Genomic DNA, 27,346 nt, shown 5'->3' with positions numbered 1-27,346 from the left:
GGAGTCCTATATTTGCTCAAGGACACCCAACCCACTGCCACACTCACGAATGGGATGCAGGGGCACCACAATCTCCTCACTCAGACTCCCCAGACTAAATTAAACCTCTGTTAAATCAGGAAGCTGAGCAATGGAGGGCCCTGCTTCCTGACCCACCAGTGCAGGGAGGAGCGACCATATGTCCAGTTAGAGGACAACAAGAAAGAATGTCAGGTAATGACAGGGGTGTTACGACCACGTGTCAGTGTGTGTGTGTGTGTTTGCATGTCTGTGCCTGTGTGTGTCTGTGAACGCATCTGTGTGTGGTGGTTGTGCCTGTTTGTGGGGTTGGGGTTGAGGACTGGTGGGGTCCCAAGGATCTGCAGGGGCTTCTCTTCGGGATGGGTGAGAGTGTGTGAGAGAGAGAGAGAGAGAGAGAGAGAGAGAGAGAGAGAGAGAGAGAGAGAGAGAGAGAGAGAGAGAGAGAGAGTGAGATAGTAAGATAGTGAGAGAATGAGAGAGTGTATACAGTGGGAGTGAATGGGAAGGGTGGGTTCCATTGGGATTATGTATGGTGGGAGTGAATGGGAAGGGGTGGGTTCCATTGGGAATGTGTACAGTGGGAGTGAATGGGAAGGGGTGGGTCCCATTGGGATTGTGTACAGTGGGAGTGAATGGGAAGTGTCGTAGTCCATCGAGTTTGTGTACGGTGGGAGTGAAAGGGAAAGGTTGGGTCCCATTGGGATTGTGTATGGTGGGAGAGAATGGGAAGAGGTGGAGTCCCATTGGGATTGTGTATGGTGGGAGTGAATGGGAAGGGTTGGGTCACATTGGGATTGTGTATGGTGGGAGAGAATGGGAAGAGGTGGAGTCCCATTGGGATTGTGTATGGTGGGAGTGAATGGGAAGGGTGGGTCCATTAGGATTATTTATTAATAGGATCTGTTGGGATTGTATGCATTGGGAAAAGGAGGGTCTATTGGGATTGTTTATGGTGGAATCTATAGTAAGGGGTGAGGTCTGTTGGGATTGTGTACGGTGGGTTTGAATGCGAATGTGTAGGGTTTGCAGGGAATGTGTGCAGTGGGAATGAATGGGAATCAGTGACAGGTGACTGAAATATCTGTCCACATTCCCAGCTCCTCTAACCATGGATCAAGGGAGGAAACCGCCACCTATGGCCAGCCCTGGGATGAGGCAGGAGTGCGGTGGAGGCAGACAGCAGGCCAGTGCTCAGGTAACCACAACGTGTTGTGTCTGCCCTCAAAGGAATGGCTTCTCTCAGGGTATACATCAAACAGAGCCGCTGCATTGTAGTGTCAGAGTCCCGGGTTCGAACCCCAGCACCGCTACTGTCTGTCTGGAGTTTGAACGTTTTCACTATGGTTTTTTCACTAGGGCCCCGTTTTGCTTCCTTCTCACGTGATGAGCAGGTTGGTGTGTGAAAGGGCTGCCGTGGATTGTCCTCCCGGTGTGTGGGAGGAGTGGAATCTGGGAAGAGTTAGTGGGAATGTACGGAACGGGGTCAGTGAATGTTATACACTGGGATAGATTGCAGCATACAACTTGTACAACAGGGAAACTGCTCGTCTGTGCCAAGCACAGTGTCTCCCTGAGCCAGTCCCATTTGCCCGCAATGAACCCCCATCCCTCTAAACCGTTCCTATCCATGAAATTGTTCCTATCTTTTAACTTTATAATTGTGTCCACCTCATCTGGCGACTCATTCCACATACCCACCAGTCACTGTGTGAAAAATTAACCCCTCTAATCCCCTTTAAATTTCTTCTCTCTCACAGAACTTTTTAAAAAGTCAAAAAAGTTTTAGACTCCCTTACACTGGGGGGGTGGGGGGAGACTATGACCATCCACCTTATTCCTCATTATTTTATAAACTTCTGTGGATTCCTCCTTCACTCCAGGAAAAACAGTCCCAGCCTGCCCAGTGTCTCCTTATAATTCAGGCCCTCTAGTCCCAGTAACGTTCTCGTGAATCTTCCCTGCACCCTCTCCAGCCTTCAATCCTATCTTTCCTATTGCTGGGTGACCAGAACTGCACAGAGTACGTCAGGTGCGGTCTCACCAACCACCTGTACAGCTTTAACACGCCGTCCCAACCGCTGTGCTCAGTGCTCTGACCAATGCAAGTTAGTGTGCCAAACACCTTCTTCATCACCCTCTCTACTTGTGTCACCACTTTTGGGGAACCATGTACCTGTACCCCTAGGTCTCTCTTCCATCGGGCAAAAGGTACAAAAGCCTGAAGGCATGTATCTCCAGGCTCAAAGACAGCTTCTACCTCACTGTTTTAAGACTTATATTTGGTTCCCTAGTATGATATGTGTGGTCACGAGGCCAAGTGGTTAAGGTATTCGACTAGTGATCCGAAGGTCGTGAGTTCGAGCCCCAGCCGAGGCAGCGTGTTGTGCCCTTGAGCAAGGCACTTAACCACACATTGCTCTGACGATGACACTGGTGCCTAGCTATATCGGCCCTTGCCCTTCCCTTGGACAACATCGGTGTCATGGAGAGGGGAGACTTGCAGCATGGGCAACTGCCGGTCTTCCATACTACCTTGCCCAGGCCTGCGCCCTGGAGAGTGAAGACTTTCCAGGCACAGATCCATGGTCTCGCAAGACTAACAGATGCCTTTATGATATGTTGGACTTTTGACCTCATAATCTCTTGTGATAACTTTGCATGTTACTATTTAACTGCTCTACACTTGCTCTGTAGCTGTTACTTCTTTGTTCTGTATTGTTTTGTCTTCCCTGGTTCTGCCTCGATGCACAGTGAAATGGTCTGATCTGTATGAACACTTTCCAAGGCAAGCATTCCACTGTGTCTTGGTACATGTGACACTATTAAACCAATTCCAGTTCTGTCCTACAACACTGTCCAGAGCCCAAGCATTCACTTGGTAAGTTCTGCTCTTCTTTAACTTACCAAGATGCAGCATTTTGCACTAGTCTGAGTTCAATTCCCTCTACCACCCCCTTGTCCGCTTCCCCCAGTGGTCCAGACCCCGCTTGTAACCTTAGGCAACATTCCTCATTGTCCACCACATCATCTGTTTTGGTGTTATCTGCAAATTCACTCTCCAATTTTGGCAACGTTGTCATCCAAATAATTAATATAGAGGACAAACTACAGGGGACCCAGCACCAATCCCTGTGGCATAGCACTAGTCACAGACCTCCACTCTGAATAACATCCCTCTATCGGGTCACCCCTCAGCCTTCTTCCCTCGAGGAAAGACAGTCTGCGCCTGTCCAGTGTCAAGCCCTCCAATCCCCGCAGCATCCTCATGAATCTTTCCTGCATCCTCTCCCGCGTAATCATATCCTTCCTACAGCTGGGTGACCAGAAGTGCACACAGTACTCTAGGCACACTCTCGCCAATATCTCATCCCAACTCCTGTACTCAGTTGAAAGCAAGTTACCATAGACCTTCTTCGCCAGCCTGTCTCCCTGTGTAACCACTTTTGAAGAACTATGTGCCCGTACTCCTGAGTCTATCTGTTCCATTACCCAGGGTCCTGTTGTTTACTGTGTAGGGCGACCCTGCTTTAACGTTCCATAATGCAGCACTCTGCACTTGTCTGAGTTAAGTTCCATCTGCCATCTCCTTCTCCACCTTCTCAGGTGATCCAGAACCTGCTGTAACCTTAGACAACTTTCCTTTCCCTCCACCACATCACCCATTTCGGTGTTAGCTGTAAATTCACTCTCCATGTTAGCAACATCGCCATCCAAATCATTATTGCAGAATACAAACAAAAGGGGACCCAGCTCCAATCTCTCTGGCACACCACTGGTTATAGACCTCCAGGCTGAATAACGACCCATCACCAAGCCAATTTTGTATCGAGTTGGCTTGCTCACCCTGGATGTCATGTGAACTAATCTTCCAATTCAGCCTTGTGCACAGGACCTGGTTAAAAATTCACTGGGATGGATCATTCATGATGTTAATCCACCCCCCGAATGCCAGCATTGCCCAAGTGGGATCCGAACCCTCGCCGTGAGGTCGAAGCAGTGTAAGCACTCAACCCATGCCCGTGGGGGTGGGGCCCGGTTCAGTGCCAGCAACCAAGCCTCCCCTGTTTACTCCCCGGCTAACCCCTCTCTTGTCTTTCAGAGGAAGCTTCCGGAAGAGCCGGGATGCTCAGCGGGCACGTTCTCAACTGGAAGGGCGGGAGAAGGTGTGGAGAGGGGACGGTACTGCAGTGGAAGAGGTGAGATCAGAATCTGATGGACATATGCAAGGGGTGATGTCCCCGCTAAATCTCAAAAAGCTTTCTCCAATGAAACACTTTTCTTTGTTTCCCCTCCAAAAAGATCATTCCATTTCATAAATACATTGAGATAGAACAGAGGAAAACAGAAAGCAGGTTAATGGTTACAGTCACAGGGAAATTACAGTGCAAGTAGACAGTAAGGTCCAAGGACCACAAGGGGATAGATCAGGAGTAAAGAAGTCCATTCATGAATCTGATGACAGTGGGATAGAAGAATGGAGAGGGTAGGGAGGGGGTAAATTGGTTTATTATTGTCACATGTACCAAGAAGTATTTTGGTACGTGTCGAATTTGAAGGTAGAATACAGGGTTAGTGGCAGGATTCTTAGCAGAGTGGAGGAACAGGGGGATCTTGGAGTCCACATCCACAGATCCCTCAAAGTTGCTACACAAGTTGATAGGGTAGTTAAGAAGGTGGATGGTGTGTTGGTCTTCATTAGTCAGAAGATTGGGTTCAAGAGCCATGAGGTAATGTTACAGCTCTATGAAACCCTGGTTCGACCACACTTGGAATATTGTGCTCAGTTCTGCTTCCCTCATTACAGAAAGGACGTGGAACCTATCGAGAGATGATTTAGCAGGATGTTACTTACATTGGAAAGCATGTCATATCAGAATAGGTTGAGAGAGCTTGGGCTTTTCTCCTTGGAGAGAAGAAGTTTGAGAGGTGACTTGATAGAGGTGTACAAGATGATGAGAGGCATAGATTGAGTGCAGAGCCAGAGATTCTTCCTCGGGAGGAAACGACTAATACAAGAGGGTGAAATTTTAAGGTGATTGGCGGGGGGTCAGAGATTTGTTTTTTACTCAGAGAGTAGTGAGCCTGACAGGGGTGGTGATAGAGGCAGATACATTAGGGGCCCTGAAGAAACTTGGATAGGCACATAAATGATAGAAGATGGAGAGCTGTGTAAGAGGGAAGGGTTAGATTGCTCTTAACAGGTTAACAGGTCTGCACAACATTGTCAGCTGAAGGGCCAGTACTGTGCCGTACTGTTCTCTGCCTATGTTCTGAATTCTTGCCTTACATACTGTTCTTACAGAGCAATTCATTACAATTGCAATGAGGCAGTACAAGAGAATGCAGAATAAAGTGTTTACAGCTAGTGCAGAGTGGGACCATGAAGAAATAGATTGTGAGATTGGCAGTTCATCTTTTAGCATTTAGAAGTCTGATTACAGCTGAGAGAAGCTGCTCTTCAGCCTGGTGGCACATGCTCTTACTTCTGCCCTGTGGGTGGGGGGAGAAAAGAGAAAGACTGAAGTAGGAGGGGCCTTGATTGAGGCAGTAGGAGGTGCATACAAAGCCCATAGAGGGGAGGCTGGCTTTCGTGGTGGACTGGGCTGTTTCTGCAACACAAAACAATCTGCAGATGCTGGGGTCAAAGCAACACTGACAATACGCTGGAGGAACTCAGCAGGTTGGGCAGCATCCATGGAAACGATCAGTGACCAAGGGTTCCGGCCCGAAACATTGACTGATCATTTCCATAGATGCTGCCCGACCTGCTGAGTTCCTCCAGCGTATTGTGAGGGCTGTATCTGCAGTTCCTTGCCATCCCAGGAGGGGCAGTCGCAGTATCAGGTTACAGTGCATCTGGTATCATGCACAGGTCTGGCTGCCACGGCAGGAAGGATGTGATTAGGTTCAAAGGTTCATGGGGATGTCACCAAGTTTTGACAAGACTGGACAGGCTGGGACTGTTTTCTCTGAGAGATCAGGACAAAGGGAATGGCAGTGAGAGATTCGATTTATCTATAATATGGTCTCAGACAAGAGAAAGGAGATTGTGAAACCACTTTGGCAGCACTCCTTAGTGAAGGATTGATGGCTTTGTGCTTAACTTTGTTGACGAACTTAAGTGGAGGGTTAGGTAGTGCTAAAAAAAACAGGAGTCTGCTGAAGGACTTGGACTGATTAGGAGAATAGGCAAAGAAGTGGTTGATGGAATATAGTGTCGGGAAGTTTATGGTCATGCACTTTGATAGAAGGAGTAAAGGTGTAGACTAATTTCTAAACAGCGAGAAAATTGAAAAATTGAGTTGTAAAGGGACTTGGCAGTCCTCGTGCAGCTTGAGTTGGTGGTAAGGAATAGAAATGTAATTTTAGCATTCATTTTGAGAGGACTATAATATAAGAGCAAGGATGTAATGCTGAGGCTTCAGAAGGCATTGATCAGACCACAATTGGAGTATTGTGAGCAGTTGTAGGACCCTTATCTAAAAAATGATATGCTGGCATGTAGAAGGTCCAGAGGAAGTTCACAAAAATGAATCTGGAAATGAAAGGGTTAACATATGAGGAGTGCTGATGACTCTGGCCTGAACTTTCTGGAGTTTAGAAGAATGATGGGGGAATCCCTTTGAAACCTATTGAATATTGAAAGGACTAGATAGAGTGGATGTGGAGAGGATGTTTCTTACAGTGGCAGAGTCTAGGATCAGAGAGCACAGCCTCAGAATAGAGGGACGTCTCTTTAGAATGGCTTGAGGAGAAACTTCTTTAGCCAGAGAGTAGTGAAACTCTCTGCAAGTCATTGGCAATATTTAAAGTGGAAGTTGACAGTTTCTTGATTAGTCAGGGCATCAAAGGTTACGGCAAGAAAGCAGGAGAAAGGAGTTAAGAGGGATAACAAATCATCCATGATGGAATGGTGAAGCAGACTTAATGGACCGAATGGCCTCATCCTGCTCCTATGTTTTATGGCCTTATGGCCAATGGAAGCAGGATTATACATTGGGAGCAATTCCGAGAAGGTTTAGCGGACCAGTAACTGGAACAGGTGGGTTGTCTCATGGTCGGTCTGTGTGGGATTGTATCCGTGTGGGAGAGGGAGGTGGGACAGATGTGTCTCCGGAGAATGGGTGTAGAGGGAGCACAGAGGAGAGGATCTCACCCCTTTTTCATGAGACAGACACCCCCATGCACACTTTGCCTCATTTGACCAAGGGGCATGGGACACCATCCCTGCTTTGATTGGGATGGGAGCTGGGTAAATGCCAAGGCAGCTCTCACCCAGGAGGCTTAGCTTTGAGTCAGCTTGGTCATCCATTTGGCAATGGATGGCCCTGGCTCCCAGCATGCACTTAGGCAGAGAGAAGGCTCTATTGCTAGGAGAAGCCTGTCATGAGAGCTCACCCCATCCCCCAAATATCCCCTGTCAGCCAATCAGGTTTCAGAACTGCCCCATCGACCACCCAGTAGTATCAATGCGGTATTGCTTTCCAGACAGCATAGAACAGAGAACAGTACTGCACAGGAACAGGGCTGTCCATATGTCTGTACTGACCACTAAAACCTTCTGCCTGCATAAGATCCATATCCTCCATTCTCTACACATCCATGTGTCAAACAGCCTCTTAAATAACATTATAGTATGCTTCCACCACCGTACCTGGCAGCCTGTTCCAAGACATCTACCACTCTCTGTGTGTAAAAAAAAAATGCCCAGCACATCCCATTTAAATTTTCCCCCTCTCACCTTAAACATGTCTTATAGTATCTGACGTTCCCAATCTGGGTTAATGACTCTGACCACTACCCTATCTATTCCTCCCAGAACTTTACAAACTTCTGTCAGGTCTCCCCCCAGTCTCTGATGCTCCAGAGAAAACAACACAAGTTTGTCCACTCTCTCCTTATAGCTCATACCCTCTAACCCAAGCAGCACCCTAGTGAGCCTCCTGTGCACCCTCTCCACAGTCTCCATATTCTTCCTGTTTTGAGGCGACCAGAACTGCACACAATACTCCACGTGTGGCCTAACCAAACTTTTATACAGTTGCATCATCACTTCCTGAATTTTATATTCAGTACTTTGTCCCATAAAGGCAAACATGCTATACACCTTCTTTACCACTATCTACTTGTGTGGTCACTGTCAAGTAGCTATGGACTTGGACCCCAAGTTCTCTCTGTATATCAGTGCTACTAAGGCACTTACCATTAACTGTACACTTTCTCTTTATATTTAGCCCTCCTGGAGGTCGATAGCTCACACTCCCCTTGATTAAACTCTATCTGCTAACTCCCTGTCCAAATTTGGAAGTGATCTATATCCTGCTGTATTGTTCTACACTGTCTGCAACAGCACCAATTTTTTGTGTCATTTGCAATCTTACTAACCCACCCAAATATATTTTTGCCCATCACTTGTATCACAAACAACAGAGATCCAACAGTGATCCCTGTGGACAACCACTGGTCATGGACCTCCAGCCAGAATAACAGCTTTCCACGCTGTTCTCTGTCTTCTGTGGGCAAGGCAAATCTGAATCCAAACTACCAAGTTACTGTCGCAAACACGAGAAATTCTGCAGATGCTGGAAATCCAAGCAACACACATCAAAGTTGCTGGTGAACACAGCAGGCCAGGCAGCATCTGTAGGAAGAGAACAGTCGACGTTTCGGGCTGAGACCCTTCGTCAGGACCCTTCGGCCCGAAATGTCGACTGTACCTCTTCCTAGAGATGCTGCCTGGCCTGCTGCGTTCACCAGCAACCTTGATGTGTGTTGCTACCAAGTTACTGTGAATCCTATGCATTTTCATATTCTGGTTCAGCCTACCCTGAGGGACCTTGTCAAAAGCTTCACTAAAGTCAACGTAGACAACAAAGAAGTCCGTGCAGATGATGCAAGGGTTGGTTGTGTTGGGGATGGTGCAGAAGTTTGTTGTAGGCTGCAACTGGACATTGACTGAATCCCGACCTGGGCTGAGCGAAGGCAGATGGAGTTCAGCTTGGTGTGAAGTGATACATGAGGAAGGTCAAATTTGGAGGTTGAGAACAGGGTTAATGACAAGATTTTTAGCAATGTGGCGGAGCAGAGGGATCTAGGGTTCCATATCCACAGATCACTGAAAATAGCTGCACACATTGATAAGGTGGTTAAGGAGGCATGGCCTTCATTAGCCAGGGAATTACCAGATGTCCAGTCCCTATATACTTCCATCCCCCACCAGCAAGGTCTCAAAGCTCTCTGCTTCTTTTTGGATTCCAGACCTAACCAGTTCCCCTCTACCACAACTCTCCTCCGTCTAGCGTAATTAGTCCTTACTCTTAATAGTTTCTCCTTTGGCTCCTCCCACTTCCTCCAAACTAAAGGTGTAGCTATGGGCACCCATATGGGTCCCAGCTATGCCTGCCTTTTTTATGGCTTTGTGGAACAATCTATGTTCCAAACCTATTCAGGTATCTGTCCCCCACTTTTCCTTCGCTACATCGACGACTGCATTGGCGCTGCTTCCTGCACACATGCTGAGCTTGTTGACTTCATTAACTTTGCCTTCAACTTTCACCCTGCCCTCAAGTTTACCTGATCCATTTCCAACACCTCCCTCCCCTTTCTAGATCTTTCTGTCCCTATCTCTGGAGCCAGCTTATTTACTGATGTCTACTATAAGCCTACTGACTCTCACAGCTATCTGGACTATTCCTCTTCTCACCCTGTCTCTTGCAAAAATGCCATCTCCTTCTCGCGATTCCTCCATCTCCGCCGCATCTGCTCTCAGGATGAGGCTTTTCATTCCAGGATGAAGGAGATGTCCTCCTTTTTTAAAGAAAGGGGCTTCCCTTCCTCCGCCATCAACTCTGCTCTCAAATGCATCTCCCCCATTTCACACACATCTGCTCTCACTCCAACCTCCCACCACCCCACTAGGAATAGGGTTCCCCTTGTCCTCACCTACCACCCCACCAGCCTCCGGGTCCAACATATAATTCTCCGTAACTTCCGCCACCTCCAATGGGATCCCACCACTAAGCACATCTTTCCCTCCCCCGGCTCTCTGCTTTCTGCAGGGATCACTCCCTACGAGACTCCCTTGTCTATTTGTTCCCCCCATCCCACCCCACCGATCTCCCTCCTGGCACTTATCCTTGTAAGCGGAACAAGTGCTGCACATGCCCTTACACTTCCTCCCTTACCACCATTCAGGGCCCCAGACAGTCCTTCCAGGTGAGGCAACACTTCACCTGTGAGTCGGCTGGGGTGATATACTGCGTTCGGTGCTCCCAATGTAGCCTTCTATATATTGGCGAGACCCGACGCAGACTGGGAGATCGTTTTCCTGAACACCTACGTTCTGTCTGCCAGAGAAAGCAGGATCTCCCAGTGGCCAGACATTTTAATTCCACGTCCCATTCCCATTCTGATATGTCTATCCACGACCTCTTCTTCTGTAAAGATGAAGCCACACTCAGGTTGGAGTAACAACATCTTATATTCAGTCTGGGTAGCCTCCAACCTGATGGCACGAACATTGACTTCTCTAACTTCTGTTAATGCCCCTCCTCCTCTTCGTACCCCATCCGTTATTTATTTATATACACACATTCTTTTTCTCTCTCTCCTTTTTCTCCCTCTGTCCCTCTCACTATACCCCTTGCCCATCCTCTGGGCTTCCCCCTTCCCCCTTTCTTTCTCCCTAGGCCTCCTGTCCCATGATCCTCTCATATCCCTTTTGCCAATCAACTCCCCCTCCTGTCTTCTCCTATCATTTCGGATCTCCCCCTCCCCCTCCCCCTCCCACTTTCAAATCTCTTACTAGCTCTTCTTTCAGTTCGTCCTGATGAAGGGTCTCGGCCCAAAACTTTGGCTGTAGCTCTTCCTAGGGATGTTGCCTGGCCTGCTGCATTCACCAGCAACTTTTATGTGAGTTGCTTGGAATTCCAGCATCTGCAGAATTCCTCATGATTACCAGAATGCTGCCTGGATTAGAACACACCTTATGAGAAAAGGTTGAGTAAACTAGGGCTTTTCTCTTTGGAGTGAAGGAGGATGATAGGAGTGTATAAAATGATGAGGTACACAGAGACTGGACAGCCACTGTCTTATTGGCAATAGCTCTTTAAACATCTTTAAAAGTGACTGGAGGAAGATATCGGTGACATTTAGGAGGTTCATGTGGGTGAGAAGGTTTTAGATTGATCTTGGAGTAGGTTAAATCTTGGCATAATATTGTGTGTTGAAGGGCTTGGACTGTTCTGTATTGTTTTTCGTTTATGTTCTAACATCCACTACCCTCCCCACATTGATCACCTTTGTCACCTCCTCAAAACACTCAATCCAGTTTATTACATATGACTTGTCTCACATAAATCCACACTGACTATTCTAATCAGTCCACGTTTTTCCAAATGCACGTAAATCCTTTCTCTAACATTCCTACCGGTGGTGTGGGGCTCACTGCTGTATAATTCTCAGGATGATCCCTATCTCTCTCCTTGGACAAAGGAACAATGCCAACTACTCTCCAGCCCCGGACCTTCAGCTCCGGCTATGGGAGGGCTGTAATCCGCTGTAATACCAGGTCGCTTTTCCCAAGTGGATTCAGTTTCCTTGACACATGTTTTCTGCACCTCCCTCAGGCAAAGTCACCGTGCTGGCCTCCAGGATCGAAGGGCTGCAGATCGGCAATGGGAACACGATGCACATCATCCAGAGGTCCCCCAGGAAGTAGATTCCCGGATTCCCTGACCTCCTGCCCAACTCCAGCCCCGCCTTCACCACCGTGCCTTCTGGGGATCGGGGGAGCGGGGAGAGCAGACATGGAAAGACCAGGGACAGGCCCTTCAGCCCAACGAGTTGGTGCTCATCGTCACACACCGATGCCACGCCCCAGCACTTGGCCCACATCCTACCACACCTCACCTTCATCTAGATATGTCTCAAATGCCGAGGGTGTCTCTGTCGCTGACCTCAGGCAGTGAAGAAGGTGTGTGGCGCCCTTGCCTTTATAAGCCAGCGAACAGAAGGGTTGGGGTGTTGGGTATACTGTACCTCTCTTGGCGTACCCAAGTCAGGTGTAGCTCATAGTCACCAGTCCAGTGAGGTACATATACAATGAAAACAGAGCACCATCACAGGCATGTTGGTTAGAATCAACACGCAGAGCATAAATTATAAATTAATTTTATCAGACAGCAAAGAAACAAACTGTGTATAACAAGACCTTTGTGGGGGAAAGGAGAGTAAACAAGGAGATAAATCTCTGGCAATGAAAGAGGCAGGTCTGTAATGGTCTGTTGCTGATGTAGCATTAGGGTTGTGTGGGTTGGTTCAAGAAATGAAAGGTTGTAGAGAAGTTGTTGTCCCTGAACCCAGTGGTGTGGGACTTCAGGCTTTTGCACCTCCTGGTCGATGGTAGCTATGAGAAGATGGCCCGGCCCTTATGGTGGGGACTTTTGATAATTAGATAAACCCTTCCTGATTCTCTGTAGCTCTGGGTGCCACATTACAGGTTGTGCTGGAAAGGCTGCAGAGGAGATTTCCCCAGGCGGTTTCCTAGTTTGGAGAAATTTAATCATGGAGGGAGATCGGAGAGGATGGGATTGTTTTCCATGGAGTAAAGGAGGCTGAGGGAGACCTGGCATAGACAGAGTAGATAATCAGAATGTCATGGTACGGTCCGTGAAGTCCGCATTCCGGTTCACGGTCCGGTCCGTGGACTCAGGACTCCAGGTCTTCCAGATGTCCCTTGTTTTGGTTGAGTTAATCATAGGCACCTGATTCCCATCTTGAGGCTTGGAATATAAGTGGCCTTGGGGTCGAGTGTGAGCTGCTGGTTTGTCTTGTCAAGATCCCCTGGGAGAAATCTGCCGGTGGAAGGCTAGAGCGGCCACTTGCCATCTTTAGGCCATGTTGGAGAACCACTGCTTCATGGAGCCTTGCTGTCAGTAGTTGGGCTGTCTTTGTGGTATGGATTTGGCTGTTTCCCGGGTCAGTTGAGTGGCTGCCAGCCACTCTGATCTAGGTAGGGATCCAGCTGTTTCCGTAGCCAGTTGAGGTTGCTGGCCGAACTGCGACTCGGAGTAACCCCGATGCAGAGATGGAACTGTCTGTTGTTCTTCAGTGTTTGTCTTTTCTTGTCCTCGCCTCCATGGGGTAAGTCAGGCTGTTCTGCCATTGCCCTGCAGGGGGATCTGTCTTGTCTTGTCCTCGCCTCTGGGGTAAGTCAGGCCGTTTTGCCATTGCCCTGTGGGGTGTCCTGTTTTGTCTTGTCTTGTCTTTGCCTCTGTTGGGTAAGTCCGGCCGTCCTGCCATTACCCAACGGATGGTCCTGTCCCACCTTGGTGTGGAGATGAAGTTGAAGTCCGACTTGTCTAAGGATAAGTCCCGGCTCTGTGTTGATGTACAGTTCCCAGTCTGCCTCCAAGCTCCAGACTCTGAGTTATCAGCCTCCGCATTCCAAGCCTCAAGACCCCAGCCTGTCTCTAAGCTCAAGCCTCAAGACCCCAGCCTCCTGTCCTGTAGTCATGTCATGTCCTTGCCTGGTTCTGGGGTCCGAGCCTAGGGCAAGACCCAGGTTCTGGGTCCTTATCCAGTCTCTGGCTCGGAGCCCAAGCCAGGCTCCTAGTTCATGGTTCCTAGTCCTGGTCCCGCCTTCCCAAGCCCAAGTCTGCGTTCTTGTCCCTGCTCCTTCCTTGTCTGTATCCTGTCACGTCTCTACTCTAGTCAACTCCTGTTCCTTGTACTTCACTGTCTGTGTCTTTCATTTGGGTCTGCTACCAGTGCCCCCTTTGTGACACAGAAATCCCTTCTCCCATAGGAGAGGTGACAAAACCAAGTTGGGGGGGGGGGTTATGGGGAGGGGAAAGATATTTAAGAGGGATCTGAGGAGTAAGTGTGTTTCACTCCAGGGAGAGATTGATATCTGGGACGAGCTGCCAGAGGAGGTGGTGGAAGGATTTACAAACAAATAGCAATTAGCCAGTGACTCTGATAGGGAGATACGGTCCTAATGCAGGCAAATAGGATTGGAGTAGGTGAAGGGGGCTGTAGAAAAGTCAGCATGAATGCAGTGAATTGATAGGCCTCTACGCTGGACCACTTGATGACATCCCCCTCTCTCAATAACACGTTAAAGATCCCAATCTCCCTCTGGGTGATAACATCCCACCACTCCCTCAGATCCCCATTGACACCTCCTCCCCCTTCCTCTCTAGACTGACACCATCTCGAGTGCAGACTGGCAAATGCTGCTCATTGGTCAGCATAAACTCGATGGGCTGAAGAGCCTGCTAATGTAGCGTGCCTCTCCGTCAATGTTGGGGGAGATACAAGGGGGCAGAATGTTGGGGCGGGCTGCTCCTGTTTGTTCCGCCGGGGATTCCAACCCTTCGACTTATAAATGGAAAACTGGAAATCTGCAGATGCTGGAAATCTGAAATAAAGTTCTGGAAACTCACGTCCATTCATTTGGCGTCTGTGGAGAGGGAAAGGGAAAAGAGGAGACGCAAGGGTCATTCCTTCTGCCAAAGAAACCTGGCGTTAGATTTGAGAAATGAGACTGCCTCATGGGTCCAGATTTCTGTGGTTAATCCCAACCTCCGTACTCTGTGCGTGTGTGTGTGTCTGTGTGTGCGTCTGTCTGTCTCTGTGTCTGTGTATGTGTGGTTTGCACATTCTCCTTATGAGGGTGGGATGCAGCAGATCTTGGGCATGACAAGAATGGGGTGAGAGGTGACAAGAAATGCTGGTGCCATACAAGGACCACAAGGACACGGTGAGGATGTGGGGCAAGAAGGGATGAGGATATCCTAGTAAACTTACACCTAAGCCTCGCAAAGATAGCTGTCCAGGGGTCTTGAAAATGGGTAGCAGTGGATTCTGCCTGGGGACACTGGCAGTGATGTCCCAGGAGGATATTCATGCCTGGGTAACTGTAGAGAGGAAACACATGATGTCCCTGGACAGCTGGGCACCTCTATGGGATAAACATCATTATTGACAGGGATGGAAGTATTTTAATTTAATTTAGTTCATGTTAATAAGTGTGTTATTGCATCTGTGTTTGTTGTAGTATAGTAGAATGTAAGCTGAAGTAAAGGTATTTTTATCAAGATAAATGACACAGAACAGGGCAGCCACTCAGCGGGCATCTCTCCACTGCAATCCACAGCATCTGCACTGCACACCGGGGCAGCTCACTCTTCGAACAACCCCTGCCACACCCCCCTCACCCCACTCAACCAACTGGATGAACAAGGGCGGCAGAAGCAACAGGCACAGCACCTCTTGGAAGTTTCCCTGCAAACCGTCACATCCATCCTGATCTGGAAGTACTTCCCCATTCCATCACTGTGCCTGCGTCAGGCACCCAGAGCTCCTTCCCTTCGGAAGAACCTGGGTTATTGTAGGTGCAACCCATGCCTCGGGGACTGCAGCAGTTTGAGAAGCCAGTTGACCACATCTTCCTGAAGGGTGTAACTCTTGCTTTGGCTAGCAGCTTAATATAGGTAGTGAGAGCCCCCGCCCCGCCAAACTTAAGAAATCTCAATTGGGTGGATGCTGCGCGATTTTTTCTCTGTTACAAATCAGTACCCCAAAATAACAAACAGTACATAATATGTGATTAAACAATTAAGTTTTATAATTTATGGTTAGTAAAGAAAACGAAAAAAAAGAAAACAGGCCCAATCTTATGAAACAGTCTATTGCGCAATGTTGGAGCTCACTGATAAGCCGGTCTTCCACCATCGACCTCCTCCGATCATCACTGCCTTTCGGACCCTCGCTCCAAGTCCACCCCATCTGGCAGTCTACCAACTCTCTCCATTTGCGTCTTCTCTCCTCAACTCTGCCCAGCAAAAGACTGCAAAAATCTCTCTTCCAGCTCACAAGCAAGAACAACAGCATTCCAAACCCCGTTACCTCTAGTCATAACCCAAACATTGCTGCTACAGAGAAACCATTATATTATCAGTGAAACCTTACAGCATTTTACACTCTCCCACCACCAAATTTAGTCATGTCCTCATGACTTTGAGATAATTCACCAACCCTTCCTGCAAAATACAAAGCCCAATCCAGGTGTAAAAGGCAGTGACATAGCTCCCCAACACAGTAGGGGCCACACTCTGTTCCCCTGGTGCTACTTAGGCCAACCTATCTAGTGGTCTCCTAATTCTCTGAGACCTCCGTACCCATCACCTAACTCTTCAGGTTCTGACACTACTGGGGATACTTCCTGTCTACCTGGCGAGGCCTCCCCCGATCTATCGCTCGTGCCCACCTGCAACTCGGAGCCATCTGGTCCGTGATCAAACCCCGCTTCCTCCCCTGCAGAGTCCGCTGCAACCCAGGCTGCCCACAGATAGCGACCCCCCCCCCCCACCACCTCACCTGTCTCAATGGGAGAAAGGCCGGGAGTCACTTCCTCAATCAATGGGGAGTTAGAGAAAGGCAGCATATACCACACATCCTCCGAATCAGTATCCCTCTCAGGGGTGGGGGCCCAGTAGTCACCCCACATTTCCAAAGAGTCCTCTCACTAGGTGTAGGCTCCCAGTCGGGCTCTGGGTCTACCTGCACCTCTTGACCCGGGGCAACAGGTGGTTCTGATGGAGAATTTTGACAGGCCCATTCACATCCTCTGGTTTCACCTGGAAAACTGGTAGGTTTGGCATCTGAGTCTCCACCACATGGAGCGAAGCCGCCCAGCAGTCAGCCAACTTATGTTTCCCAGGTAGCCCCAAGTTCCTTATGTGGATTCTGTCTCCCGGCAGGAGTTGGGAGAACCTCGCCCTTTGATCATACCTCCTTTTATTTCCTTGATACTGCTTGGCAACCGCGACCCCAGCTAATTCATAGCCCTTTTCAACTCTCTTCTCATGTCAGACACATACTTCAGATAAGTCTTTGGTGGTAAGTCAGTCTCGTCAGTCCCAGAACAAAGGTCAAAGGGCAACATTGCCTCGCGCCCAATCATCAGACAATATGGCGAGGACCCAGTAGCTTCATTTCGTGTACAATTATAACTGTGAACCAGATGCCCAATATGTTGACTCCACCTGCTCTTCTTGAAGATCTCCGGGGTCCCGAGCATGTCCAGCAAGGTCCGGTTAAACCTCTCTGGCGGGGGATCACCCTGCGGGTGATAGGGCGTGGTCCTCGACTTCTCGACTCCAAGCATGCCCAGTAACTCACGGATGAATCTGCTCTTGAAATCCCGTCCCTGATCAATATGTATTCACCTGGGAAGACCATAATAAATGAAGTACAGTACTTCTTCCATAACACTTTTGCCACCGTAGTCTCCCTCTGGTCCTTGGTAGGAAAAGCCTGAGCATATCTAGTGTAATGGTCCGTGATGACTAAGACATTCGCCGTGTTGCTGGTATCGGGTTCTATTGACCGGAAATCCATACACACCAGGTCCAGAGCCCCGCACAAGGGAGCTGCCCGCGTAGGCAGTGTCTTCCGCCATACACATCGAGGGCATGACTTGCAGTATTCTTCGACCTCCGACTTCATTCGGGGCCAGTAAAACCGGTCTCTGAGCAATCCATTGGTCTTTTCCACCCCAAATGTCCAGAATCATCATGAAGTGATTTCAACGCCATCCTCCGAATCTTCTCGGGCAGAACCAGCTGGCAACGCCGGGGTCGGTCTGGGGGTGACGTGACCCGGTATAACATCTGGTTCTTCAACTCCAACCGAGGCCATTCTCGTGGTAATGGAGGCACCGACGCGTGTTTCGTCCTCTCCGCCTGAGCCATGTCTCCCTTTTCGACGCCGTCCAAATGGTACCGATGCCCGGATCATCTCGCTGAGCAGCAGCCATTCCCCCAGAACTCAATTCTGATTGTCTTCACAGCAATCAGATTACAATAAACTTGGGGGATGGTGTCATCAGAAGACCCCAATAGATCCACCGCTCGCTCCTGCCCCTCCTTTTCCTCTGCCTTCACGGTGATGGCAAACTGACACAGGGCCTTCACCCCCAGGGCAGGAACGCTCTCCCACACCTCGTCTCTGAGCAGTCCCTCATGCGCCCGTCGGGACAAAACATCAGCATTAACGTTCCTGCTTCCCGGCCGGTACTTCAGGCTGAAATCATAGTCAGACAACGCCGCCAAACACCGATGGAGTGTGGCATCCAATTGTGCCGAGGTCAGGATATAAGTTAGGGATTGTTGTCCGTCCTCACCTCAAACTTGGTCCCGTAGAGGTAGTCACTCAGCTTATCCACCACCACCCACTTCAACGCCACAAATTCCAATTTGTGCGTGGGATAGTTTTTCTCGGAGGGCGACAGACTCCGGCTGACAAACGCAACGGGCCTCAACCCGGAACCCTGATCCTGATACAGGACGCCCCCTGAACCCTCTCGGCTGGCATCCGTGTGCAGTACATACGACAATCGGGGGCCCACAAACGCCAGCACCGGCGCCTGGGTCCGCAGCTCCTTCAGCGACTGAAAGGCCTCCTCACATTTTGCATCCCACCTCGGTCCAAAGTGCTCCGACGGGCTAACCCTCCACCCTCCTGACCTTTTCCCCCTCCATTTCTTCCCCGAGGGAGGGTAACCGCACAGAAGCTGATTCTAAGGGTGACTCACTTTCGCGTAACCTTTCACAAACCTCCGATAGTAACCCCAGGACCCGAGGAACGAGCGCAGAGCGCTCTCAGTCTGGGGTCTTGGCCAAGTCTGGGATCTTGGCCCCGATCTTAGCTGGGTCTATAGCTACCCTATCCCGTGAGGCTATGTGCCCAACATAGCTAACAGACGTTTGGCAGAACTGGCACTTGCCTAGGAAAAGTTTTAACCCTTCAGTTTTCAGGTGGCCCAGCACCTTCAGCAGCCTCGCTTCATGTTCTTCCAAGGGGGATCCAAATACTCTGAGGTCATCAAGATATACCAATACCTCAAGTAAGTTCATATCTCCCTCCGTCTTCTCCATGACTTGCTGGAAGGTTACAAGAGCTCCCGAAATGCCCGCTTGAAGGTGACTTCCCTCTCTTCGTAGTGTTCCTTACAATCGCTGACAATCTGCTTGCCCGTACAACCGAGAGTTTCTGCAATTTGGGCCTCACCAGTACCCCAGCAGGAAATCCCGACTCCCCCTCGTGGTCTTCCGGAGCATCCAGTAAGAGGGCTTCGCCCTCAGACGCTCCGGGAAATTTGGTGGTCCCCATCACTCTCACTACCTCCCCGGGCCGTACTACCATTGTTTTTTCTGGGAGAACCTCACAGTCCGTCATCTAAATTCAGCATCCGGCCTGATGCTGCCACGCACTTCCTCAAAAGCAGCTCGAAACAGCGAGTGAGCAAACAATGTTCCCATAAAACTCTCGACAGCCCTCTCCTTGAAGGCTCCCATGAGCCTCTTCACAAGAGGGGTGTTGGTCCCCACCAGAGTTGAAACGCCGCCCGTCTCAACAGGGTCCGGACAAACCAGCACCAATGTATCAAGGACCTCAGACCTCCGAGAACTCCTACTTCACTGACAAATAATCGTCGGATGGATAATCACTAGCACTAAACCCCCAGGTCTCCAGTGCCCTGAATGGTGTCAATGGTAAATGCTTCAGATACCAGTTGTAACACAAACAGTACAACCACGTGACCTGCGACCCGGTGTCGAGTATGGCTTTAGCATAAATACCCTCTATTCGTAGCGACACACTGGAGCGTGAACCCACTAAGCCTTCAGGAACTGGGCCTTTCACTTTCGGGGGGTTCCTTGGTACATTGCCGGGAACGTGTCAGCCCCGAGACACCAGGCCGTTCCGTCACTGGGTCTCCTCTAGGTTTTCCCAACGACTCTCCCTGCTGACGTACCCGGGGGCTCACCCTCCTTCTGGCGTGACACCTGCTGCCAGCAGCCCTCCGCATTGTTCGTCCTCTTGAGGAATCCACCACCCCTCCCCCCCCATCAACTCCATCATATGGGGGGGGTCACACCCGCTGATAACAGCCGACATATCTCCGTTCTCAACTCTGCCACAATCTCGTCTACCTCTCCCCGGGGTAGGCTATCTGTGGTCAGTTCACCGCAGGGGACTACTACCGAGGACTGTCCCCCTGCGCCTCCGCCGCGTTTTCCTCTTCCCGTAGCTCTCTGATCAGCTCAACAAAAGATGGAGGGGGGCGCGCTTATGAGACTGTCGGAGAACCCATGCAGTCAAGTCCTGGGACTGGGCGCCCCCGGCTATCTGGTCCATTCTTAACTGATCCACCTCAGCCGCCTGAATGACTCCTCTGAGCTGCAAGCAAAGTAGCTGCCTCTCCAGCCTAAAAATAAAAGCGGAAAGCTTCTCCCCCTTCTCCTGACGCATGTTCTGAAACCCCACCATGAGCTCCACTGGGTATAGAGTCGGGCCAAAAGCATTGTCCAGTGCTTGCGTGTAATTGACAGCTGTCGCTCCCGGATATTTCAACCTGACAGCTCTCACGTCAGCGACCCGCCCATTGAAACTTTCGACCAATCCCTTTACATCATCAGAGCACTGCCACGCCTCTGACAACAGAGAGGTCCGCCCCGCCCGTCTCATTCTCCTCCTCCCCTTTAGGGGTGGGCAGAACCTGCCATAGCTGGGACTTTGAATCTGTTTTTTTTAATTTCTTCGCCAGAGAAGGGGCGGATACTACCTCAGAATTCTCACTCTTCACCCGGGGACGTGGACTAATTAGACATTCAAATCTGACCACTCTTTCCCCTCACTCCTCAGAAACGAGTGAGCCCTGTCTTTGAAATCTCCGCCCCCAGCTAACGCTACCTCAGCGCTGGTCTGCCTTAAAACGAGAGCTGCGCCCGCCATTTAATCAAACTTCCGCCCACAATTGCAACTTCAACAGTACTTAACAGTGGAATTAACAATTCATCTGGAGTACAAATATCTGCCCCACTGGTTCATTGCTCAGCATCACACAGCATCCAACGGAATCAATCCCGAACGTAGCCCCCAGAATTGTAACTCTCACTTCGGCTAGCGGCTTAATATAGGGGGTGACAGCCCCCGGCCCGGCCAAACTTAAGAAATCTTGTTTGGGTGGATGCTGCGTGATATGTCCCCTGTTACAAATCAGTAGCCCGAAATAACAGACAGTACACAATATGCGATTAAACGATTAAGCTTTATAATTCTTACTTTGACTATATGGCTAGTAAAAAAAAGTGAAAACGAAAAAAAAAGGAAAAGGGCCCAATCTTATGAAATAGTCTGTTGCGCAACGTTGGAGCTCACTGAGAAGCCGATCCTGCACCATCGACCTCCTCCGATCGTCGCTGCGCTTCGGGCCCTTGCTCCAAGTCCACCCCGTCCGGCGGTCTACCAACTCTCTCCATTCACATCTTCTCTCCTCAACTCTCCCCGGTGAAAAGCTCTCTTCCAGACTCACAAGAAAGAACAGCAGCATTCCAAACCCCGTTATCTCTAGTTATAACCCAAACATTGCTGCTACAGAGAAACCATTACATTATCAGTGAAACCTAGAGCATGTTACAAGGGCAATTGAACGCTGGTTCACTCTGCAAAGCCCATGTTCCTCGAATAAATGAATCGATCCCATCCGATTCTTCTCACTTTCACATCTCGCCCATAGGTGAGCACCCTGGATCTAGAGAGTGAGGTAATTGGCCAGTGGTAAAATCAGGGGTAGGTGGAGAGATCCTCTGGATATGGCCGTTGCCTGGCATCTGAATGTCACTGCCCCATCACCAAAACATTGTCCAGAAGTTGCCCCGGTCTCGCTGCAGCTGGCCAAACATCGGAGCAGGTTGTTGATGTCGCAGATGGAACAACTGCTGGCAAGGATGTGTGCTTAGCTCACAGTTCTTCTCTCGCTACACCCATGACTGTGCACAGCTCGGACCCCATCTATACATTTGCCGACGTTTGCAAAATCTCAGACGGCAACGAGGAGGCATATAGAGTTAGACAGACTGGTTGGTTGAGTGGTATCGCGACAACAACCTCACATTCAACATCAGTAAGACTAAGGAACTGATTGTGGAGTTCAGGAAGGGGAAGTTGGAAAAACACACACCAGTCATCGTTGAGGGGTTATCAGTGGAAAGAGTGAGTAGCTTCAAGCTCCTGGCCGTCAGCATCACAGAGGATCGATCCTTGGCCCCATACATTGATGCAATTACGAATAATATTCTATTTTGAGGAGATTTGATCAGTCAGCAAAGACTCAGCGTATTTCTACAGATGTCTGGTGGAGAGCGTTCTGGCTGGTTGCATCACGGCCTGATATGGAGGCTCCAATGCACAGGATGGCAAAAGGCTGCAGGGGATTATAGATTCAGTCTGCTCCATCAAGGCACGGCCGTCATTGCACCGAGGTGCAGTGATTAGAAATGGTTGATTGTTGACGCACTTACTGAAATACAGTGAAATGTTTGCCTTGCATATTGTTCATACAGGTCAGACCTTTACAGAGTGCATTGAGGTAGAACGAGATAAAGCAATAACATTGAAGAATAATGAAAAAGTACAGTGCAGTTAAATAATAAAGTGCAGGAGCATAATGTCGTAGATTGTAAGATCAAAAGTCAATCTTATTATACTAAGGAACCATTTTGTAACATAGTCTTATAACAACAGGATAGAGATTATCCTTCAGCTGGCGGTACACGCTCTGCAGTTTCTTGTGGTCACGGGTAGAGGCGTTGCCATATCAAGCTGTGATGAACCTGGATAAAATGCTTTTTAAGCTGCATCGATAAACATTGGCGAGGTTCAATGGAGACATGCAATATTTCCTCAGCCTCCTGAACAAATATAGGTATTGGTAAGCATTTAAGAGGAAGACTAACACTCAACATTTTAAGAAAAAAATTCTTCCTCTTTCCCCATCAAATTTCTTAATTGTTCATGAAGCCATGAACACCACCTCATTATACGTCTTTTGCACTATTTATTTTTAAATTTTAGCAATTTCACGATATACGTCAGGAATAATGATTGATCTTGTGCTTCTCCCTGAACTATCCCGAAGCCGACCACCCCCACCCCCCACCACCCCCGCCCCTGGCTGACACATTTTCCACCACCTCACTCTTAAAGTGATAAACACTCTCCCTAACCTGCAAAATAAACTGAGGCCTTTTTGCCCCAGCCCAGGAATGACTTTCTACCGCAGCCCCTCTCCAGACCAGGAATGACCCCAGCACCACCACACCCCCACACTAACCATGTCTCTCTCCATCCTCTACACGTCTAAAACTTGCCTACCAGGAACGGGGATGCATTTCTAAATCAGTACAGTGTGTAGGAAGAAAGGAATCTCCACCCACACCAACCCCCCGCCCATCCCGTCTGAATAGCCGACCCCATACTCTGAGACACACCCCTCTCCCATGCTCCGGAACACCTCAGTCAAGAGAAAACACTGAACCCACGCCTACCCTGTCAAGCCCAGAAGTGTTTTTAATTAGGTTCCCTCTCGTTCGTCTGAATTCCACAGAGTTTGGGTCCAGTCTGTTTAATTGCTCCTCGAGGGACAATCGCACTCCCTTCATCACAGGAACCGATCCAGTGAAGCTTTGGTGCGCTCCCTCTGTCCCTCCTTCTGGAGCCCCCTTCCTTGGTAGGGAGGCCAGACCTGTCCCGGTTGCCTCGCCTGGACCTTGTATGATTGGAGCAGGACCTCTCTCTTTCTGCTCTCCGTCTTTCGCATGTCTCCCTTTCCAGAGAACTGTGTTTGATTTTTTTTCCACTTCCGAGAGAAGCTCGATTCTCTGTGAAGTGCAGATGAGGGTTGGAATCCGGTAATAGGGAGTTGGTCACATGTCCGGATCAACGGCGGGATGGCTGTAAGTGGGTGGTTTACAGGTTGGCATGGATCTCCCTGTTGTTGAGGGCAGGAGACCATGGATCTATGCAAGCACTCCAGGAAATCTTTCCCATTCCCATTACCTCCCTGGCAGTTTTATCACCACATGAAGCAAGGGTCAACACAGGAGCTAATCCACCCCACCCCATCTGCCACCTCTTTGCCCATATCTGCAAACTGTCTATATCCCACTGTATACTTTGGCAACCTTTTACACTGTTCCCAGTGCTGCCAGACTTGAGGTCTCGGTACAGATCCTGATGGAGCACCATTAGTCACAGACGCCCCACCCACTACTACCCTCCGCCTTGTGCGGGCAAGCCAATTTTGAGTCTAATCTGCCAATTCACAGATCCCTCTTTTCTCCATCGTCTGAATGAGCCTCCTCTGAGGGAGCTTTGCAAATGTGCAGTGTGACCCAAGGATTGGCCCTGGTGTGATACGGGGAGGCGGTGTAGGGCGAGGAGGCTGAATAGTTCCCTCCTTTTCCTCTTCCTGATGTATTGGTGTTCTGCCGGTGGGATAGGCGGGAGAGATTTATGAAATGACTGCCCCGTTATAATTTCTGCTTTATTGTGATGAATATTTACTCATTATATAAAAACAACGTGTCCGATAACGGACACGGTAAATATCACAGATCCAGCCTGTCCACTGGGAAGGGGGTGGTGGCGGAGAACGACAGCAGGGAGATAGAGATGGGATAATCGATCGGGAAGGATGGATGAGGGCAACACAAACAAAACGCTGGAGAAACTCAGCAGGCAAGGCAGCATCTATGGGAAAGAGTATAGCCGACGTTTCGGGCCAAGATCCTTCGGCAAAATGGATGAGGGGATGGGGGGAGAGGGTCTGCTGGATTTGGACCCGAACGTGGATTCGCACCAGGAATGCCTCGAGGAGAGTTTGCCGATCATGAAGTGTGTGACCCACCCCTTCTCCCTCGACCCTGACGGTTCCCACAGCTGCCACACTGCTTTGCCCAGAATCTCCTACACTCATTGTCCTGAATAGCTCCTCCCTTCCTCTACCCCTCCTCATCCCATACACTCTTCCCCCCTCCTCTCATCCGAACACAGCCTCCCCCAACTCGTCCTGGACAATCCCTCCTCCCCTTATCCCCTCCTATTTCGGCCGGGACCCGCCCATCCTCCCCTCTACCGACCTGACCCCGTCTTGTCCCCCCACGGGACCCACCCCAGCCGGCTTAGGCCGCCCTCAGGACGGCTCCCTTGAGATGGTCCGGTTGAGCCCTACCTCCGGCCCGCTCCCCGTACCACGCTTGGCCCCCGACCTCCCCTCTTCGTCCTCCTCCGCCGCGGCGGCCGCCGCGTTGAAGAGCCGCGCCACGAGGTTGTACCGGGACGAGTGCAGGAGCCGGGCGCCACAGAAGGCGTACAGCACTGGGTTGACGCCGCAGCTGAGGAAAGCCAGGCTAGTCACCAGTGGGCGCGCCTCCTCCATCAGACCTCGGAATTCGTTGTTGCCGCCCAGCTCGGCAACCACCTGCGCCACGTTGACGAAGTGGTAGGGCAGCCAGAGCGCTGTGAAGGTCACCACCAGAGCCACCATCAGCCGCCCGGCACGGCTCTTGCCCCGGTGCCGCAGCGTCCGCACCCTGCGACCCACCACCCAGTAGCAGGCGCACAGCAGCCCGAGCGGCAGCAGGAAGCCCAGCAGCGTCTCGGCCAAGTGGTGGAAGGCCGCGTCTTTGGGGCTTCGGTGATCAGGCTCGCAGATCCGCCAGCAGTGGAGTTTGCCCAGCACCACGTCCCGGTAGTAGGCGGCGGGGATGGCTGCGAACGCCGCCAGTACCCACAGGCCCAGGAGCATGGCGCGGCGGGTCCTGCGCCTGCGGCGGCCTCGGGCGAACCACGGTTTGATCACAGCCAGCAGGCGCTCTACGCTCATGGCGCTGATGAGGAAGATGCTGGCGTACATATTGAGGCAGCAGATGTAGTGGGCGAGTTTGCAGGCGACCGAGCCGAAGACCCAGTCCCGGGACACCAGGAAATGGATCCAGATAGGGGTGGTGAGCAGAGTGAAGCTGTCGGCCAGCGCCAGTTGCAGCAGCAGCACGGAGACGGAGGTGGCGGGTTGTCGGATCCGGCCCCTGCGTCCTCGGCCTTGGCTCAAAACAGCCCACACAACCAGGAGATTTCCGGGCAAACCTACCGCCAGCGCCAGCGACAACGTCAGGCTGCCCAGCACGGTGGCGCTCTCAGAGCTCAACATGTTGTCCTTGGTGCTGTTGGAGGGGATGCATTCCGGGCTCTGGGTGGTCGGTGGGGTGTCCTGTAGGGTGTCCTGTAGGTTTGGGGATGGGGAGGGCAGGGCGGGGGTGAGTTGGGGTGGCAAGGGAAGGAGAGAAGGGGAGAGGATGAGAGAGAGCAGGAAAGCAGGTGAGAGAGGAGTGGTGGTGGGGGGACAGGAGGGTGTACAGAGAGAGATGGGATAGAGGAAAAGACATTGAGAGGGTGAGCGTGTTAGTGGGGGGATGCAGGAGGGGAGGAGAGAAAGTCAGTAAAGTAAACCAGAAGGCAGGAGGGGTGTGGAGGTGGTGAGGGAAGGGTTGCGAGATGGAAAGGTAGAGGGTGAGAGAGGGAGAGGTAGGAGGTGCAAAAGGAGGAGGGGAGAGTCGGGAGAGGAAGTGGTAGAGAGATAGTGATAAAGGGGAGGGTGGGGGAGTATAAGAGGAAAAGATGGAGGGAAAGGAGAGAAGGGTGGATGGAGGGTTGAGGAAAGTGAAAAGGGAGAATGGGTAGGTCAAAGGTGCAAAGATGGGGGGAGATGGAGGAGGGAAGTGGGCGAGGGATAGAGAGAGGGGAGAGCGAGGAACAGAGGTAAAAGGGATTGGGGTGGAGAGAAAGAGAGAGGTGAGATTCAGCCTGAGCACGCCTTCAGTCCCTGCCTTCATTCCTGATCCTCCCCCCCCATGCTTCCTATTAGATTCTTTTTTAGATTACATTATGAGGACACTCAGTCCTCATTTATTGTCATTTAGAAATGCATGCATTAAAAAAAATGATACAACGTTCCTCCTGAGTGGTATCACAGGGAGACACGGGACAAACAGAGACTAAAAACCAAACCACATCAATATAACAGAGTTAAAACAGTGCAAAGCAATACCATAATTTGATAAAGAGTAGACCATGGGCACGATAAAAAAAGTCTCAAAGTCCCAATAGACTCATCATCTCACGCAGGCGGCAGAAGGGAGAAACTCTCCCCACCATGAACCTCGAAGCACCACCAACTTGTCGATGTAGCACCATTGGAAGCACCCGACCGCGACAGACTCTCAGTCCGCCCAAAAACTTCGAGCCTCTGACCAGCCCCTCTGACACAGCCTCTCCGAGCACCATCCTCTGCCGAGCGCTTTGACCCCGCCCCGGCCGCCGAGCAACAAGCAAAGCCGAGGACTCGGAGCCTTCTCCTCCGGAGATTCTGGACCACACAGTAGCAGCAGCAGCCAAGCAGGCATTTCAGAAGTTT

General features: G+C 50.4%; 2 protein-coding genes across 5 annotated transcripts in view; one reads left to right on the top strand and one right to left on the bottom strand.

Annotated features, from left to right (window-relative positions):
• Positions 1-17,277, top strand: part of LOC140203928 (ankyrin repeat and protein kinase domain-containing protein 1-like) — a 37,149-nt gene extending 19,872 nt beyond the window's left edge. For all 4 annotated transcript variants that reach the window (XM_072270093.1, XM_072270092.1, XM_072270091.1 and 1 more), the window contains 4 exons: positions 120-213; positions 1,119-1,216; positions 4,121-4,217; positions 11,649-17,277. In XM_072270093.1, the coding sequence (XP_072126194.1) occupies positions 120-213; positions 1,119-1,216; positions 4,121-4,217; positions 11,649-11,740 (381 nt within the window). In that variant the 3' untranslated portion in view covers positions 11,741-17,277. The remainder of the gene's footprint in view (positions 1-119; positions 214-1,118; positions 1,217-4,120; positions 4,218-11,648) is intronic.
• A 7,789-nt stretch (positions 17,278-25,066) lies between these two features.
• LOC140203558 (leukotriene B4 receptor 1-like) lies at positions 25,067-26,083 on the bottom strand. Its single transcript, XM_072269605.1, has one exon. It carries the CDS (start codon positions 26,081-26,083, stop codon positions 25,067-25,069), a length of 1,017 nt encoding a protein of 338 aa, XP_072125706.1.
• Positions 26,084-27,346: the final 1,263 nt, after the last annotated feature.

This window comes from Mobula birostris, chromosome 10 (assembly GCF_030028105.1).
Source record: "Mobula birostris isolate sMobBir1 chromosome 10, sMobBir1.hap1, whole genome shotgun sequence".
Classification (NCBI taxonomy): Eukaryota; Metazoa; Chordata; class Chondrichthyes; order Myliobatiformes; family Myliobatidae; genus Mobula; species Mobula birostris.
Note: the sequence above shows the minus strand (reverse complement) of the source record. Positions and strands in the feature narration are given on the sequence as shown.

Bases quoted from the DNA above. Each gene is read 5' to 3' on its own strand.
- LOC140203558 (XM_072269605.1), bottom strand. From the start codon at position 26,083: ATGTTGAGCTCTGAGAGCGCCACCGTGCTGGGCAGCCTGACGTTGTCG.